This window comes from Typopeltis vanoorti, chromosome 23 (genome assembly GCF_054136105.1).
Source record: "Typopeltis vanoorti isolate ZY-2024b chromosome 23, IOZ_Tvanoo_1.0, whole genome shotgun sequence".
Taxonomy (NCBI): Eukaryota; Metazoa; Arthropoda; class Arachnida; order Uropygi; family Thelyphonidae; genus Typopeltis; species Typopeltis vanoorti.
In genome coordinates, this window is record NC_143571.1 from 30,133,744 (window position 1) to 30,153,229 (window position 19,486).

The following is a 19,486-nucleotide window of genomic DNA, read 5'->3' on the forward strand; positions in this document are numbered from 1 at the left end:
GCAAGAAGTGTTTTGTCTAGATTGTTTCTATTTCTGTTGGGTTTCCTGACCTTGCCACCATTAAGCATAGTGATGGGGGTAAGAGGAGTAGCTCCTTTGCAATTTGGTTGACTGTTTTATACAAAGTTCTGGTGTTATTTTTTTTCAAATGCATCTTAACATTCATCTGCTTTTTCATTTAGCCATTGGGTCTTTCTTTGCAATTTCTGTCTACCTGTTTCTTGAGTAAAATGCAATATAAGAGATCTTTTTTTACTGACAGCTTGTTTTTCATCTCTACTAGTTCCAAAATATCTCCTATCTGTTATCCATTCATTGTTACTTTTTTTGGAATAACCAAGGATCCTTGCTGCTGTGTCCAGCAGTTAATCACTTCTTCATGTGGATGATTGTGTGCTTGGCTTTTAAGTATATGTTGATGTCTATTGTTTTTACTTTGGTGCTATTTTCTTCTTGGCAAATTTGATGTTTATTTTGGCTGTAAGGAGTTCCTGGTCTATATCTTTATCTATTTTTTTGAGGGGTTTTACATTTTTAATTGAGCTTTCTTTTCATCTTTTATTAATATTTAAATATATATATATATTTAAATATTATATTATTATTATTATTACGGACGACTCCAGGTAGTCCTTAGACTCATCGAGGGAGGCCCTAAACATCATGCCCACACAACTATACAACATTCTCACAGTATCTATCATACCTTGCCTTGAACTCACTCACTGTCATAGCACCCACAACAGACTCTGGCAGCTCATTCCACTCATTTACCACTCTAAAAGTAAAGAACCCAGCTCTAACACCCTTGCTAACCACACTCTTGCCCCAGCTTCCATAGGTGTCCCCTAGTTCTCCCACCACCAGTCCTGTTCTCAAAAATATCCTCTGAATTAATCCTATAGAAACCCTTTAGCAATTTGAATGTCTCAATTATATCTCCCCTTTTCTGCCTATCAACCAATTTCTGCAACCCACAAATCATCAACCTGTTCTCATAAGGTTCATTCCATAGACCTGCTATCATCTTGGTCACTTGCCTCTGGATCCTCTCCACCTCTTCCCCATGAAGAAGAAACCTAGGTGACCAAATCAGGGCACAGTATTCGAGATGAGGTCTTATCAAGGCTCGATACAGAGGTACAATAACTTGCTTGTCTCTGCTCGTCAAAGTATTTTTCAACAACCAAGTGAGTTGATGAGCTGATTTATCCACTTTTGCAATGTGCCCCCTAAACTTCATCTCCCTATCCACCAACATTCCCAAGTCCCTGGCTTCATCAATCTCCTGGAGTACAGTTCCACCAATGTGGTATACTGCTGCTAATCTTTTCACCCCAAAATGCATAATCTTACATTTTGTCACATTAAATTGACATCCATTCTCCTTAGCCCAGAACTCCAATCTATCCAAGTCGTCCTGCAAGATTTTGACATCTTCTGCATATATTATATTTATCTATGCAGTTCTTGATTTCTCTAATGGGTGAGATCCAGGTGTATTTATGGCTTTCCTTATGATCAAACATTATAATAAAACACTGCCACTTAATGTACAGAAAGTTAGTAGCATTTCTCCTCTGTTGATTATTTATTCTATTCCAAATGTTTCCATAATATCTGTGTAAGAATCTGAAAATCATCCAATTTTTGCATTAAAATCTCCTAAGATGATCAGGATCTCTCTTGTTTGTATCATTTTGCTTCTTGCAGTTCTAAAAATTCTGTATATTCTATATTTTTATGAGAATGGTTTGGGCATACACTTGGACAATTTTAATATAAAGGTTCTTACCTTTTGCTTTAAATGTGATGGACAGGATTCTTGAAGAGATGGGTCTTATATCACTGATGGTGTTTATGAGACGTTTTCTGATTATAATTGCAACTCCTAATTTCTGATCTCTTCTTCCAATATAGTACATTTTTCTTTCATTTAGGTCTACCCTACTTTTGTCCATCCACTATGTCTATGAAATTTCAATCACATTCCATCTAAAATGTTCTAGCTCCTCTTTAAGTGGTCTCAGCTTGCCAGTTTTTTTTATAGTGTTCTGATGTTTACAGTTGAGATGTGAAAATGTCTTCCAAGAAGACATTTTCACAACTTCCTCATATACCCTCAAAATGAAGGAGGTTTAGGGTCTCCAAGTATGTTTGATATTTCCTCGAAAAGGGCACACTGTATTGATAAGAGTGGGAGGACAGAAAATGTAATCCCCTAGCAGTCAAACATGGTATTCACCACTTCGGGCTTCAATAAGCATGGTGATGGAATTTCACTGGATGGATATTTACTACTTCTTGGGCCTGGCATTTCCTCTAACTAAAAAATTATCCTTTTGCAATGAGAATGCTTTCTGGGGTTGCTACAGCCCCTTTTTGTAGAAATAGACTGCACCAGTAGAAGACAGGTTTAACCTGACAGGAAGAGGCTATATATTGCATTAGTGGCCCAAAGAGAAATAGGTCATAATCACAAAAAGGTTGACTTTGATACAGGCTTTTTATTCACATCATTATCCATTTAATAGCACAGAATTAATAGGAATATCTTATTGAAGAAAATGGATGCATATCTTAGTTGAAAATCAGACATATAACCTGTTCCTCTGTACCAGCTCTCAATTCAGGAGAGGGCCAGAAGCATCTTCACCTACCTCTAAGAATACAAATGCAAGCGATTGAAAACTGAACATGTCACAAATGTATGCAGTGTATCTGTGGATCAGCAAGTGTTGATATGTAGGTAGACTAGGAATTCTTCACCATTTTCATAACGTGTTGAAGTGTAGGTGTCAGCCTAATTGACTGAACTGGTTAATGTAGCTGGTCTCCAACCAACAGGATGCAGGGTTTCTGGACTATGTACAAATAAATAAAAAAAATACAAAAAAAACTTAATTAAAAATAATAAACAAAAATTCCTTTTCTTGCCCAGTACTGATATACTATAGGTTCACAACCTTTTGTAGGTTGGGAAACAAAAAAAAAACAAAACATAGTAAGATCAATCTGCTTTTTGGCTCTATTACACTTATGAGCTTCATTACATTAAAATCATTATCATTAAAAACTAATTATGCATACAAATTATTAAAAGTATTAATTAAAAGGAATTATAAGAATGTTACAATAGTGATTTCTTACTCACCACCATTGCATAAACATAAATGATATGGGAATTGCATTACCAGACAATGGTGGCTCTGGGAACACATTTTCGTTGTAGCATTGTTATAATTACCTTCTATGTTATAGAGAGGTATTACTGCATGTGTTTGGGTGTATACATGTTATTCTTCATGCACATGTCCATGTTTAAAAGTTTTAATTTAACTGTCATATTAAATGATTATGAATGGTTCCCACTGTTTGATACAGAATTTTTTTTTTTTTTTTTTTTTTTGTAGGTATTAAGAAATTATTAGCTGATGAAGTATACTCAGCTGCTTACCCATTGCATGAAGTAAGATTTTTTAATCCTCTCTCAAAATGTTGGATGGTGTATAGCATTCATTGTTTCATTGTAAAAAAAAGTGTAGATTAAGTTATTGTAAGAGAATAAAATTTATTAAAAAATAGTAAATAATTATACTCAGTATTTCAACCTCTGTGTTGGGACTGTTTACAGGAGAGAGAGAGAGAGAGAGAGAGAGTGGTGTGTGTGTGTGTGTGTGTGTGTGTGTGTGTGTGTGTGTGTGTGTGTGTGTGTGTGTGTGTGTGTGTGTGTGTGTGTGTGTGTGTCCGTCCATACATAGTGCACAAGCCTAAGATTAAACCATGTATATTTTTAAAAATATATATAATTCTTTTAAATGTATATGAAATAAAATGAATAACTCAGAGTTTTGTATATCTAAGAAAACTCAACAAAGGGAGAGCTACAGGTTATTTTTTTCTATACATATGCCAAAAAAAAAAATATATATATATATATATATCTTTCTTTTTTTTTTGTGTTGGTCACCCTGTGTGTGTTTGTACACATACAGGGTAATCAAAATTAAAGTATCCCTGTTTAAGGCTTTGGAGTGCCATCCAGTGATCCAAATGCTGCAAAACTTTGCAAGAATACATTGCGCATCATGCAAAAACAATATCTGAGGCAGGGGAAGCAGTTCCAAAATTAAACACCAGAGGTCATTGTAAACACCAAATGCATAGAATTTGCATATCATGCAATTCAGGATGGTTAAAAAGATGGACCTGGATTTTTCCCTTCATTATGGTTGTCAATACTGTCTACAGTATGCCAGTAACCTTGCTCCAACGTGCTTTCTCATGAAGCTGTACTATCTAAACAATTGCAATTGAAGAATAGTGATGAGGTCAGAGTTTAAGGCATTTTTTATTTGGAATCTTGAGATTCCTAATGGTTGGGCAATACAAGGCTTGTTGAATGAGTGGGAAGAGTGGAGTATACTATTATCAGTATAGGTATGGATAGGATTTGAAGTCAGTGAGAGTAAGTTATTTATATACAGGAGAAATAGAGTGGATGAAAGTATAGAGCTCAGGGATACTCCTGCATTGCTGGTGAAATCTTAGCAGAGGAAACCATATATCATGACATGCAGTGAATAACTAAAGAAAGAGGAAGTTGGCAACCCAGTTGCAAAAAGTTGAAGGTAGACCATAGGATGGTAATTTTCTGAGCTGACCTCTGTGTGAGAGACCTGACCAAATACTGTAGAAATGCCAATAATAACTACTTCAGTTTCTTCATAGTTTGAGTCTAGAGGTAGGTGATGAATGCTAGAAGATCAGCTGTGGATCAATAGTGGCAGAATTCATATTGTTGGTCACTAATTAGTGTGCCTTTGTGTGGTGTAGAAACTGGCTGTTGATGACCTTCCCTTCTCCATAGTTTTTGAGAGAATAGAAGTGACAGCAGTAATTAGCACTGGTTCTAATCGGTGGCAGGGCCACCTCACTCCCCCCCAATGCAGAGCCCTCATATATCAGGGAAAGGCATCCACTTCAGTGGCCTCACCACCATGGAAACCACTTAAGCAAATTTTCCCACTATACGAGTAAAGGGAATTTTCCAAAAACTCAGGTGATCCCCAAGATCACTCTAAATTCAGCTAGACCCAAAGGATCATTTAACTCATAACTCAACAGCTGTTCCACTCAGTAACAAGTCCACCCCACTTGATAGGAACCCTCAGCAGTAACTCTGCCCAATGGCAGCTTACCCCCACCACCAAGCACAGCTACTAATATCCCAGAGATGTGAGAAGTCTACCGAAGTGGCCACAAGATCACTTCAGTAGACTTCTCACATCTGCAGCAAAAACTACATCAGTGGCAGCCAGATCCATACGCAATACAAAGGTTGAAGTAATGCAGAATTCATATATTATCCATATAAAAGTAGTCAAAAGATGTCACACCTTATTATCAAAATAATGATTAGAGATAGATGTTGAAAGTTTTTTTTATATATTTAGACAGGTAACCCTTGATTAACGCGATTAATTAATCCCTAGATGTCACTGCATATACAGGGTGTTCGGGATAAATTTGACATATTTATAATTAATTATATTTTTCCGTAAGTTACATGTATTAACACACACTTCTCTTCATTTAAAAGTTTGGACCCTTCTTCATTCATATACAAGATGTCAGAAAGGATGGATAGCTGGAACCCACCTGAATCATGGAAGAGAATAACTTGTATCATGATGATTCGTGCCCGCCATCAAAATAAGGATATTACGACTGCTACCCAATGCTCCCTGAATACAGTAAAAACAATCAGGCATGAACTAGAGACTTGCAATGGTGACTACGAGGATGTAGCAAGAAGAAAGATCCCTAGCAGACGATCTGATTGCGTTCGTACAGCAGAATTCCTCGCAAATCTGCAGGAACAGGTGTTGAAGAACCCTGGCATTGGAATTCGGGCTTTGTTCGTGGAGTTGCTAACTGTAGTCAAGCCCTGGATAACAAGGGTAGCCAATGGTAGGCCGTATGTATGGCAGCAGGATTCGGCCCCTTGCCACACCTCTGGGAAAAGTCAAAAATGGTTGTCTGAAAATTTCTACGACTTCACCAGTCCAAATGTTTGGCCTCCAAACTCCCCAGACCTTAACCCCATGGATTATTTTGTATGGGGCGCAGTTGAAAAAGACACCAATCGCACTTCCAGTAATACAAAAGCCCAGTTAATGGATAAAATTAAAACAGTTTTTGCGGCCCTTCCCAGGGAGACTGTAGCATCAGCTTGTTCGAGGTTCCGAAGCAGAATTGAAGCTGTGATCGATGCTAATGGTAGTTATTTTGAGTAAATCTTGTTGATAGTATTGTAATTAACTCTGCCTGTAATGTTTTTTTGTCAATTCATTAAATTTAATAGATACAAAGAAGATTTTCTTTTTCCTTACGAAACTGTCAAATTTATCCCGAACACCCTGTATATATATATATCAAAATTACGTTAATCAAATATAATAATCAATGGTAAAAATTACAATTTGTCCATTATCAATTACTATATTAATAATTCGTTTTATATGGTACTCTTTTAGGAAAGATAAAAAAGGAATGCAAAGTAAATGTTTAATAAATGCTTGTACCTACATTAGTTTCTGCAATTTTTTATCAAAAATTCATTGAGTTGTGTGAACAGTTTTAGTTTTTTTCTTAGCATAAATTCTACGATAACAAGCAAAATAGCTCTCTAGACCTCGGCAAACAAGCATTATTTGATTAACATCTGGATCCATGTCCATTACTTGCTGCTTCAACGATTCTAAACTCCAAAATATTCCATCCAGTTCTTTGATTGTTATCTCCTTTGGAACCTCATTTTGACATTCCATTTGTTCATTGTCTTCATATGCTTGTTGTTGTTGAATTTCAAGAAGATCGTTGTCACTGAAATCTTTTGAATTTTAATCCAATAATTCTTTAACATGTTCTTCATCAACACCATCAAAACCAAGGTCTTCACCAATTGCAATGATTTCTTCAACCACATTGTTCACAGGATTTTAAAAACCACCTAAGTCTTTAGCGCATTCTGGCAAAAGGTTTTTCCAAACCATGTAGCTAGAAGACACTTGCTCCCACAAGTCATGAATGTTTTCAGTTGCATGTTTAATGTTAACATTTGTTCAAAATTCTTGGAGCATAATCGCATTTTCTCCCATTGTTGTTTCTACTGCCTTTGAGAATGTCTTTTTAAGAAAATGGGCTTTGAAAGTTGCAATGACGCCTATGTCCATGGCTGGACATAGACGTCATTTTTTCTAAAAGCAAAAGAGTTTTAAAAGTTAAGTTATTTCTCTTGCAATAAGTTTCAACTGCCTCGCAAAAATAAGACTTAAACCGTTCTTTGAATAGGCTTTGGGTAACCCAAGCCTTCTGATTCATCAAATTACAGGTAGAGTTTCTGTTTCATCATTTTAAAGCTCTTTGGTTCTGAGTTCAATGGACAAGCAGCGGTTTCAGTTTAAAATCTTCAATAGCATTCCCTACAAGTGATCTTTTGATACTTTATAGCCAGGCTTCGCTGCTTCTTTTTTGATATAAAAGTTCTAGATGGCATTTTTTCCACACCAGTTTCATCTACATTAAAAATTTGGCGGTAATCATAATAATTTCTTTGATAATTTTCTGCAGCTCAGCAGGAAATGTAGATGGAGCATCTTCCTGCGATGAATTGTCTTCTTTATATTTTAGTCTCTTCAAGTCTTGAAAAGAGGCTTGGAGCTTTGGTCGTGATATTATAGGCATTAATTGGAATTCTTTTGATTGCAGTCTTCCAGACTAATAATCAAGAGATCTTCTATTTCAACCATTAAAGCACTTCGGTTATGTGTGCATTGCATACATGCAGATGTAGACGCAAGGTAAAGACCTTGCTCACAACACTCATCAGGTTTGGATAAAATAGTTCGTATTGTAGACTCATTAAAACCAAATTTGCTTGCAGTCTTACTTTTATTTTCACCATATTTAAATCTTTAAATTATATCAAGTTTGTATTTAAGGTAATTACTTTCCTGTACTATAAATTAAAGATGGCAAGAAATTGTATTTTTGTTTAATCCTTTCTCTAAGTGTAAGCTTAGCTTCCACTAAATCACAGGACATCAGTAAAGGTTGAAACTAGACTGGGTAGTGGCCCTTCCCATTATGCTTAGCATTATACACATTTGAAAGGGTGTGTGCTTTGCATTATGGAATACTAAGGCAATCAATATGAAGTTATTAGCCTTTATGTACAAGTAGCCCAATCATGAGGATACTTCAATCACATTGTTTTCTTACACTTGGAGAAAGGATTAAACCAAGAATATAATATCTTGGCATGTTCAATTTATAGTATAACCAAGTGAAAAAAACTCTCAACATAAAAAAACAGTTTGCTTATTTGCCTACAATATATCTGTAATAAGATGATAGAAGAATATGTGAACTTTTTCTGATTTTACAGGAAAACAATGTGAATGTTCTAGGGCTTATGAAAAATCAAATTTTGTTTAAAGATATTTTATTTGAAAATTATTAATTATAACAGTCTTTGTAGCTTAGTTTCATTGGCATAAAAGTAACAAAAGCAGAAATTTTCCAAATTTTCTGTTTGCACAGATGTCAAATTAGTTATATGCAGAATGACAATGTAAAAAAAAAATATGTATCATAAATGAATACTACAGTCTCATCCATATGCTCACATGACTAAAAAAAATAGGAACCCAAAGTATCACAAAAGTAGAAATTTGCAGTCTTAACTCATCAACGTCCAATTAATTTTTCACATTTACACTAATGTTCAAGCTAGTAGTTATACAGTATAAGATGTGACAAAAAACAAAAATATCTCATGCACAGAATATTATCTTTTCAGCTTTATCATAAAATCAAAAGAAAAAATAAGAACATGAAAATAAATAAATAAAGATTAATAAAGTACACTTTGTCTTTAGACAAAATCTACTGTAACTGTTTAATGTTGAGTCGTTGCACTTTATCTTCATCATCATGGTTTTGTTTGACTAGACATCACTGAGAAGTTCTGAAAAAAAACAAGGAAATCATTGTGCTTCATTTCAGTGACTTTGAACTGAGTATTGACATATCAGATTTTGCCATCTTGTAGATCTTAGATCAACAAGAACCTACAGAAAATTCAGTTTTGTAAAAGATGTGACATACCAACTTCTACCATCTTTCTGCAGATATATTTATACCTACAGTTATCCTTTCATTAGTAAGTTCTAGTTCACAGTAAATCCTTTTAAGATGTTACCTCAGCATTAATGTTTTCATTACTTATCAGCAGCTTGTATACATACTTAAACTGCATACCCTTTAGACTGAGTCTTCCCCCTGAGGAGAAGCAGTAGTTCCAAATTGCACTTGAGTAAGTTGAATCCTTAATTAAAGCACTAACAAAAAAACATGACTGTACCAATGCTTTAGAGATTGTTGTTGTCTAAAGCATTGGTACAGTCATGTACCAATGCTTTAGAGACAGTCAATATCAAGGAAACTCATGCAGAAAGATATGCAAGTTCTGCATATCATATACTAAGACTGTTTGGTTATGACATATTGATTCATTTATTAATGATGAAATGAGTAATTTTTTAATTCATAAAAGTGAAAAATAAATGAAAGAATTAAAAGTGATACTAAGCTTTATTCATAAAATAAATATTAATAAATATGAAAGTTTTTTTCAGTTATAAAATATTCATTATTCACTTAATGAGAGTCAAAAATTTGCTGTATAATTTTTGACTTGGATTAAATTACTTGAAATAAATTACAGTGATACCTCGGCTAACGAAGATAATTCGTTCCAGAATCGTATTCGTTAGCCGAAACATGATTTTCCATAAGTTTCTATAGAAAATCGTTTAATTCGTTCTGGATGCTGCCTACTATTTAAGGATAATTTTTATAAAATAGTAAAAAGCATACTATAAAAGGGCAAAAACTTGCCAAAGGCTGAGATGAACAGCTACCCAATTAGATGAAGGAGAATAGAAAGTAGAATGAAAAACTGATGATCTTTACACTATTATATACGCTTTATTAAACTGGAAATATGTACACAACGTTTTTACCAAATTCCAAATTTTCAAAGTTTATTCAAGGTAAGTCTCCTCTTCTTCAGTAGCTGACCTCTGCCTCTTTGCTAAAGGAGAAGTCAAAAATCTGTCCAAATTTGATTGAACTTCTCTTTTTTTCAGAATGTTTTTAAAGTGATTCAGACACTTGTCTTCAACCAAGGCACAAAGTCTGTTCATTTGAGCTTTGTTGGGATGCCACTTTGTAGCCAAAGACTGAAACTCTTCCCAGTAGTGCAGCATCTTTTTAATGTCACCTGTTGGCATTCTTCCCATTTTATTGCTGTCCTCCTCCTTGATGAGCACTCTTTATTTTCCTTGTCTCTTTCCTGATTCAGTTGCTTTTTCAACTCTTCAAGATCTTCCATTGTCAGATCTTTTGAGTGTTCTTCAACTAATTCTTCTTCATCTTCTTCATTTACCTCCAAATGTAATGCTTTGTCCAAGTAGACTATCCTATCTACAATGTGAGTATTTTCAGCAGCAAGTTCCCCAGCAGCATCTTAAGCATCTTGAGCACTGGAAACAGCACTTATCTTGCAGCAGTCTGGCCATAACTTTTTCCAGGCAGCATTAAGTGTCCTAACTGACACTTCATCCCATGCCATGGCAATGACTTGAATAGCATGAAGGATATGATAACGATCCTTCCAGAATTCCCTCAGAGTCAGACTGGTAAATGAAGTTGCATCAAAACATCTTTGGAACATGTGTTTTGTATACAATTTCTTAAAGTTTGATATGACCTGTTGGTCCATGGGTTGCAAAATAGATGTGGTGTTTGCAGGAAGAAATTTTATCTTGATGAAGTTAAATTCTGCCTCCAAATCTTCTTCCAAGCCAGGTGGATGCCCTGGAGCATTGTCCAGAAGAAGCACAGCCTTTTCAGGCAAGTTTTCTTCTCTCGGGTACTTTTTCACCGTGGGCCCAAACACCTCCACAATCCACTCTGAGAATATGCTTCTTGTTACCCATGCCTTGGTGTTTGAATTCCAATAAACACTAAGCACGGGCTTGCAAACATTCTCCTTCTTGAAAATTCTTGGTTTCTCAGAGTGGTAGACCAACATTGGTTTAATTTTGAGATCACTATTTGCATTAGCACAAAATAAAAGAGTTATTCTATCTTTCATAGGTTTGTACCCTGGCATACACTTCTCTTCTTTTGTGATGAAAGTTCTTTTGGGCATTTGCTTCCAGAACAACCCTCGTCACAATTAAACACTTGTTCTGGCTTGTATCCATGAACGATAGTCCACTCCTGAAATTCTCTAACAAACTTCTCAGCCTCCTCTTTATTTGCACTGGCTCCTTCTCCATATCTAATTACACTATGGATCCCTGACCTTCTCTTGAACTTCTCAAACCATCTTCTGCTTCCTTTGAATTCTTCCTCTACCTCTGCTGTACTTGCCACATTTTTCTTCAAATTTTCATAAATCATTCTGGCTTTGCTGCAGATCATCTCTTGAGTCATAGTGTCACCAGCCATTTGATGCTCATTTATCCAGATCATCAGAAGCTTTTCCATTTCTTCATTCACAGAACTTCTTTGGGATTGAGAGGCCAAGGTCTTCACACAGCTGCAACTGACACTACCTTAATTTCCTCCTCCTCCTCCAAAATTGTAGCTATTGATGATGATGCTATGCCATGCTTAATTGCTAAATCCACAATTCTGACTCCTCTTTCATATGCTGAAATTATTTCTTTCTGCTTCCCTTGGGTTTGTCACTTACTTTTTTGGACCCATTCTCAAGAAAATTTTTTTCACTTTTAAAATTTTTTTCTGAAAAATATAAAAGACATATGATATATAGCATATTATTTATTTAATTAGATAAGAATAGAATTTACTAATTATAAATTAATCCCCCATAGTAGAATTTAGCCAAGTAAAGAATAAGTGCTATCACACTTACCTCTCGCATTCACAGCCACATGGAGCGTGCACCGTACAGACACTGGTATGAGGCATCATACTTCTCTCTGTCTCGAATGTAAATAACCCCGTCGGGTTGGTGGGTCTCCCCTATATGATGTGGTCAGCTCATTTCTCCTGGAAGGCCTGACCGTTCGTGTTTGCTGCTTTATGTTAGCACTCTCATCCACTAAAACATTCGTAAGCCGAATCCGAAAAACCGCGAAAAAAATCTTCATTAGCCGAGGTATCACTGTACTTGAAATAATGCATTATCATCAAGTGATGGTAGTGCTTTATTTCAGTTGTCAGTTGTATTTTAGTTGATGATTGTTTATTCTGTTAATATAAAGCTTTTAATAACCATATTAGTTTCTTATATATATATATATATATATATATATATATATATTATTATTATTATTTTGTTTTATTTTTATTTATTATTATTATTTTTTTTTTTTTGTAGGGAAGACTAGAAGACAAAGGAGAAAATAATCCCAGATGGTTTTTACATGATCAATGGGCTTCCTTCCGATGTATTTTGAAAACACAGCCACTAGATCAAATTCGGTATGATGCATAGACGTACACGTGTTCTTATATATATATATATAAAATAATGGTACCACAGAACAGAAACAAGACAATTTCTGAAGAAACAAAGAGAAGTGAAACAATCAAATAACCTACAGAATAAAATTTCATACACTGAATTGTACAAAACAATCGGAAAACATATCATAGAAGAGATAAGAAAATTCAATTGTAAATTCATACAACAAACAATTGAAAACAACCATAGTCTCAAAAAAGCAAAACAACAATCGATGAACAGTAATAAACAGATGATTGCAGTCAAACTACAAGATGGGACCATAACCAGAGACAGATATGCTATAGCAAAAAGAATTGAAGAATTTTACTCAGTATTATATCAGGATGATGAATTAAATGAAGAAGAAGAAGACACTTTGGGGTGCTTAAGGGCCAAAGCTGTATAACTGAGATGAGACCTCCATATAGCTTTAAAGGAATGCGGAAAACTGAAAGGGTTTCTGACGTAATGTCCAAACCTGACCTTCTTGTGGTGCATCCTGTTAGGTATCTACATCATCCAAATTTTCCCAAAATATTGTTGTATGTCTGACAATCATTTCCTACTCTGCTATTTAGATTACCAACAAGAACCAATTTTTCATTGTGTCAGTTGCTTTCTCTAAAGCCTCAAAAAATTCCACTTCTACCTTAGTAGAACCTTCTGTGGGACCATGGACACAAAGAAGTCTCATTGTCCAGTTCCCCATTCTCATATTTCCCCCCCTTTACTCTACTTGAAATTGCCTACCATTCAAGAAAATTAGCCTTGCATTAGTGTTGAATGCTATGACTACTCCTTTTCCTTGATTGTCATTGCCTGAATATAACATTTTGTATTTATTGCTCAGAATGATCTCACCAGTTTTTGTCTTTTTTGTTTCAGTCACCCCTATTATGTCGATCTGGTACTTATCCAATTCCTCAGCTAGCTCCATTTCTTTGCCATTCAGGCTTCTTATGTTGATATTATCGATCTTGAACTCTGCTGATGTTGAGTTGGGGTGTGTTTTAGGATTTGTTCCAGTAGTTGACTTTTTGCTGTTTGCCCTGATTCCCTGTCAGAAACAATGAGGGCCTTGTTTAACCAGAAAACACCCCAGCTGGATTGAAATTCTGTCATGTTGTACCATCATTTTATATTGTGGTTTAAGCTGACGAAATTGTGTTCTTATTTGCTTAAGATTAGCAAAACAAGTGTTCTCTGCCAGGTTGGCAGGAAAAAAACCCAGAGGAAGATCAAGATATAGGTGGATTGATACAGTAAAAAGTGCCTTAGAAGATGGAAATATAAGATCTGATAATGTTGGAGTCTTTACAGGTAACAGATTGATTTGGAGGAAAATTGTAGATAGGAAGTTAGCAATGATGTAAATTTTTCATGTAGTACTATCATATCCTGTACTCTTGAAGGTACATGTCAGGAATTTGATGATGAGAAGAAGACAACCACAAATAGCTGAAATACCACAGATTCTACTAGAAGAAGTAGTTATGTTGAGCATCAAAAGCTTGCAAAATAGAAAAGCTCCAGGTGAAAATGGAGTTGTAGTTGAATTTCTAAAAGCACATGGAGAAATGGTCTACAAAATCTTAGCAAAACTATTTACCTTATGTATGACGAAAAATGATGTACCAAGAACATGAAGGAAGGCTACCTTAATTCTGATACATATTAAAGGTGAAGTAAAAGACTTGACTAACTATTGGTGGTTTATGAAGTGTTTACAAAAGTCTTTGCTCATTGGCTTTCTACAACTCTAGACCTAGCACAACCAAAAGAACAGGCAGGCTTTTGAAGTGGCTTTAGTACAGTGGACCATATTCAAGTTGTGCAATAGATTATCACAGTGTAATGAATATCAATTACCATTATGTCTTGATTTTATTGATTATGAAAAAGCTTTTGATTCAGTTAAAACTTATGAAATACTTAAAGCATTACGAAATGAACAAGTGGAGGAGCCATACATCAGAACCATCAAATCAGCATACACCAATGCCATAGCAGCAGTTCATTTCAATGGAAATATCTGTACTGGAAATATAAAGGTATAAGACAGGGTGACACAATATCTCCAAAATTATTCACAGCATGCCTAGAAGAGATATTGAAACTTCTTGATTGGGAAGGGAAAGGTCTGAAGATAAATGGAAGATATTTAAGCCATTTACACTTTGCAGATGACATAGTTATTTTTGTTTCAACTGCACGTGAATTACAGACTCATCCATGAACTCTAAATTGCTAGCAAAACAGCTGGCCTAAAGATAAACTTAAAGAAGACCCAAGTTATGTTCAATAGTTATGTCCAACCAGAAAGAATAAAAATAAATCATAATGAGTCTGTAATTCATGTGCAGTTGAAATAAAGATAACTATGTCATCTGCAAAGTGTAAATGAAGTGCAAACAAGTAGATCATTACATATACTTAAGGACAACAGATATCAATGGAACAAAATATTGTGGACAAAATTAAAAGGCTAACGATGCTTGGGTGGAAAGCATTTGGAAAACACATTCAATATTCAAAAGCTAACTACTATTATGCCTGAAGAGTAAATTTTTAACCAATGTATTCTTTCCATATTGACATGTTGCTGTTATCATAGGAAATTCAAAAATTAAGAACAACACAATTCAGTATGGAAAGAAGTCTGCTTGGTATCACAAGACTGGATCACAAAAGGAATACATGGATAAGAAATCAAACTAAAGTCTCTGACATCATAGGAAGAGTGAAGCATCTGAAGTAACAATGGGCTGGGCATATTGTTCGAAGACAAGCTCAACGATGGACAAAAGAAGTACTGGATTGGATTCCACAAGAGAAAAAATGACCACAACGCTGACCTAAATCACAGTGGATTGATGATATCATTAGATTTGCAGGAGTGACATGGGAAAGGAGAGTCATGGACAGACAGTTTTGGAATTATCTTGGAAAGGCCTTTATCCAGCAGTGGATTCATAATGGCTGATGATGATGATAACTATGTCAATTTAAGGGGAAAAAATTGGTGTGTACAGTGGGGGGGGGGCTGGAATGTTCTGATAAACATCTAGAACAAAAATGATATTAAAGTAACTGATATAACCACAAGAAAGAGCATGCTAGTAGTAGAATTATGAAGATAACTTGTGTTCTTATATTCTTATATCCTCATATGTTCTTTCTTGTGGTTATATCAGTTGCTCTGATATCATTTTTGTTCTAGGTGTTTATTGTAATATCAATGATAATATGAAGAGACTTAATTACTGTATCTGCTATTTAATTTTTAAACAAAGTTTACCCTGCAGAGTAATGCTCATTTGAACCCAGGCTAATAAACCTATCTGTTGGTTGAATCTATAATCTTTGGATTGAATCTTTAGGTCTAGAAGAAACGAGATGTCATGAGAGTGAGGGAGTAAGTAAAAGAGCATTGAGTAATGAAACTGGGAAAGTCATGCTGAATAGTGTAGAAAATGAGGCAGTGAGTGACTCTTGTTTGGACTTGAATGAAGTTATGAGTGGTAAAATATATGGCGATTCTATGATTAAGGGTACGGAGAGCGGTATGGCTGAGGAGTGCTTGGCTGGTGGAACAATAGAGAGAGTGGCTTTAGCAATAAAGAGAAGGCATGATGCAGAAAAGATGATAGTTATGGTGGGTGAAAATTACCTGAGTGGTAGTATAAATCAGGTAGCAAAAGATTTAAGAACATTGTTAGATATCATGAAGAAGAAAAGTGTCAATGGGAGGATAGTGTGCGTGTTCTCCTCGTTTTGACAATTATGAGTTACATAGACAAGCGATGATAATGAATGATATGATTGCAAGAATGTGCAAAAAAAGAGGTCTGGAATTTGTTGATGTTGGGAGTGTGTTTGAAGGCAAAAGACAGCTGTATGCAAGAGATGATGGGTTGCATCTGAACATGGAAGGTCATAAGCGATTGAAGAAGTTACTGTTTTCTGAACAAGTTGAAGTAATTGGGCAGAGAAACTAAAATTGAAAAGGTTGAGTGTAAGAGGGAGAAACTTAAGCAGTGGTTGTATAATTGTTGATCCTTATTCGTGGAATAAATGTCAGAATAGAGGGATAAAAATCGGCATGGGACTACTGAAATTAGTGACATATGTATCAGTTCTAAAGCTGGTACAAGAACTAAAGGGAATCTGAAATTTTTGTATACAAATGCAAGAAGCATTCTAAATAAGAGGGAAGAATTTTTGGCATTAGTCAGTGAAATCTCGCCAAAAGTTGTAGGCATTAATGAAACTTGACTGTCAGCAGAAGATGTGGTCACTGGAATTGAATGTGATGGGTACAGTATTTTTAGAGAGGATAGAGAAGATAGAATGGGGGGAGGAGTACTGTTGATGATAGCTGATGAGTTGCAGCCAAAGAAAGTAGTATATCAAGATGATAGTACATTTGAGGCAGTCTGGTGTGAAATAGTGACCAACACAACCAAATATATACAGTTGGTTGCTGTTATAGGCCAGGGGGTATAGGGGTGATATTGAATTCATGCATCAGCAAATTAGTGCAATGAGTGTAGGGTTAGTGATTTAGTGGGGGATTTTAATTATGGTGATATCAATTGGAAGGAGGAAATATCACGTGGCAAAAAGGAAATGGAATTCATACATCTACAAGATAATTACTTGAAACAGCACATAACTGAAGGGACACACATGGTGTGAGAGTGTTGGACCTGGTCATTGGTTCAGAATATATGCATAAGTAAGGTGTCCTCATTACCTCCAATTGGTGAGAGTGATCATGTGGTATTGACTTGGAAGGTTGCAAAATTTGTGGATTTCTCTCTTAAGAAGGGGTATATACAGAACTACAGGTTAGGCAATTATAACAAGCTTCGGAGTGAACTTGCAGCAGTCCCATGGCAGAACATATTGCAGGGGAAAGATGTTAGCAGTGCATGGGATAAAATCAGCGGGTATCTGAAGAAGGCAGTATCAGATTGTGTCCCCAAAGGAACACAAACAAGGTAGGCATTAGATGGATGAGTAGTAGTATCAAGCTTGATCTGCAAAAAAAAAAAGAAAATGTTATGGAGAATTTACAAGGAGAAAGGCGATCAGTACACCCATGAGCAATACAAGGCTCAAGCTAGGAAGGTTACCAGCATAGTAAGAAAAGCTAAATCAGATTATGAGAAGACCTTAGCCAAGGAGATCAAGGGTAATCCCAAAGAGTTCGTCCGCTATGTGGCAAGTAAAAGGAAGAATGACTTCCGAAGGGTAACCTTAGTGCATGCTGATTGTATCGAGGTGACCAATTCAGATGTAATAGTAGAGTTACTGAGTGATCACTTTTCAAAAGTATCACCCAAGTGAGAATATCTCTGTACCTGTAGAAATAACTAATGTGAGAATTGAAGTTAAGAAATCAGAGGTACTTAGTATATTGCAAAATTTAAATGCGAACACTGCTGTTAGTTTAGATGGAATATCATCGGGTGTTGCGTGAATGTGCAAAGGAATTGTCAATGCCTCTTACTTAGTTATTTAACTTAAGTTTGAACTCTGGTATGGTCCCTAGGGAGTGGAAGGAAGACAAAGTAGTTCCTTTGCATAAAGGTGGCTCTAAAATTGCAGTAGTTAATTACAAACCAATCACCATCTCGGGAATGGTGGGAAAAGTTGGTTAAAGACAAAATTCAAGAATTGGTGGATCAGGATATGATACTCTATAGGGACCAACATGGTTTTGTTAAAGGTCGATCCTGCCTTAGCAATTTATTAGCTTTTTATAATAGAATGACATCTGAGTTGGATGAAAGAAATGGCTACACAGTGATACTTCTGGATTTTGCTAAAGCTTTTGACAGGATACCCGCATGGAATACTGCTGTGCAAATTGGAGCAGATGGGGATGGATACTAAACTGGTGATATGGATAGGAGAATGGTTCAGGGAGAGATACCAGAAGGTGGTGTATGGAGGAGCAGAGTCCAGGATGAGGCAGGTGACCAGTGGTGTGCCTCAGGGCTCTTTGCTTGGGCCATTGTTGTTTAATTTGTACATAAATGATATAGGAAATGGCTTAATTTTTGTTGATGATGCAAAGTTGGGTAGTGCAATAAAAAATCAAGCTGATGTTAGGAGTTTGCAGGATGATTTAAATAAGCTGGTAAAATTGGCAAAAGGAAATGGATGTCAGTTCAATGTGGAAAAGTGTAAAGTTATGCGTTTTGGGATTAAAAGATTACTAGCTGTGTACTACATTGATGGAATGGTACTCCAAGAGATTGATGAGGCTAGGGACTTAGGGGTGTTGGTAGATAGAGAGATGAAGTTCAGGGGACACATTGCTAAGGCGTCTAAGATTGCACATAGGATTACTTGGTTATTGAGGAACACACTGTTGTGTCCCAATTTATGATTATTATTCTATCTAGTGAAATTCTGCTTATCTATATTCAACTTTTATCTGTGTACAAGATATCACCCCAAAATACAAATATTTAAGCTATTTCTTCCCTTAGTGTCCCTAATATTTATATTATACTGCGCCTTTTGGGACATTTAGTTTGAGATATAAATTACAAAAACAAGGAGCAATCACAAAAATATGTCTGAGTGTGAAAACCAATATTGCAGTCGTGACACTTTATCTCGTAACTCATCTAAATATTCTCCCCTCCTGCGTGATTAGGTTCGTACGTTTTCAAGTGGTGCATTGGGCAGCAATTTCAGACAACTATTATCAATGAACAAAAATTTATTAAACTCATTAGCATGTTACAATTCAAATTCTAATATATATAACTCAATTCAATACTAAGAAAACATTTACAAAATAACATTAGCTAACCACAAGTACTTGGCTAAGATCCTATATGGGTATTGCGATCA

General features: G+C 35.6%; 1 protein-coding gene across 5 annotated transcripts in view; it reads left to right on the forward strand.

The window, feature by feature from the left end:
- Nucleotides 1-19,486, forward strand: part of LOC150093725 (anoctamin-5-like) — a 276,581-nt gene that overhangs the window by 103,065 nt on the left and 154,030 nt on the right. For all 5 annotated transcript variants that reach the window (XM_090413123.1, XM_090413120.1, XM_090413121.1 and 2 more), the window contains 2 exons: nt 3,414-3,469; nt 12,485-12,588. In XM_090413123.1, the coding sequence (XP_090269249.1) occupies nt 3,414-3,469; nt 12,485-12,588 (160 nt within the window). The remainder of the gene's footprint in view (nt 1-3,413; nt 3,470-12,484; nt 12,589-19,486) is intronic.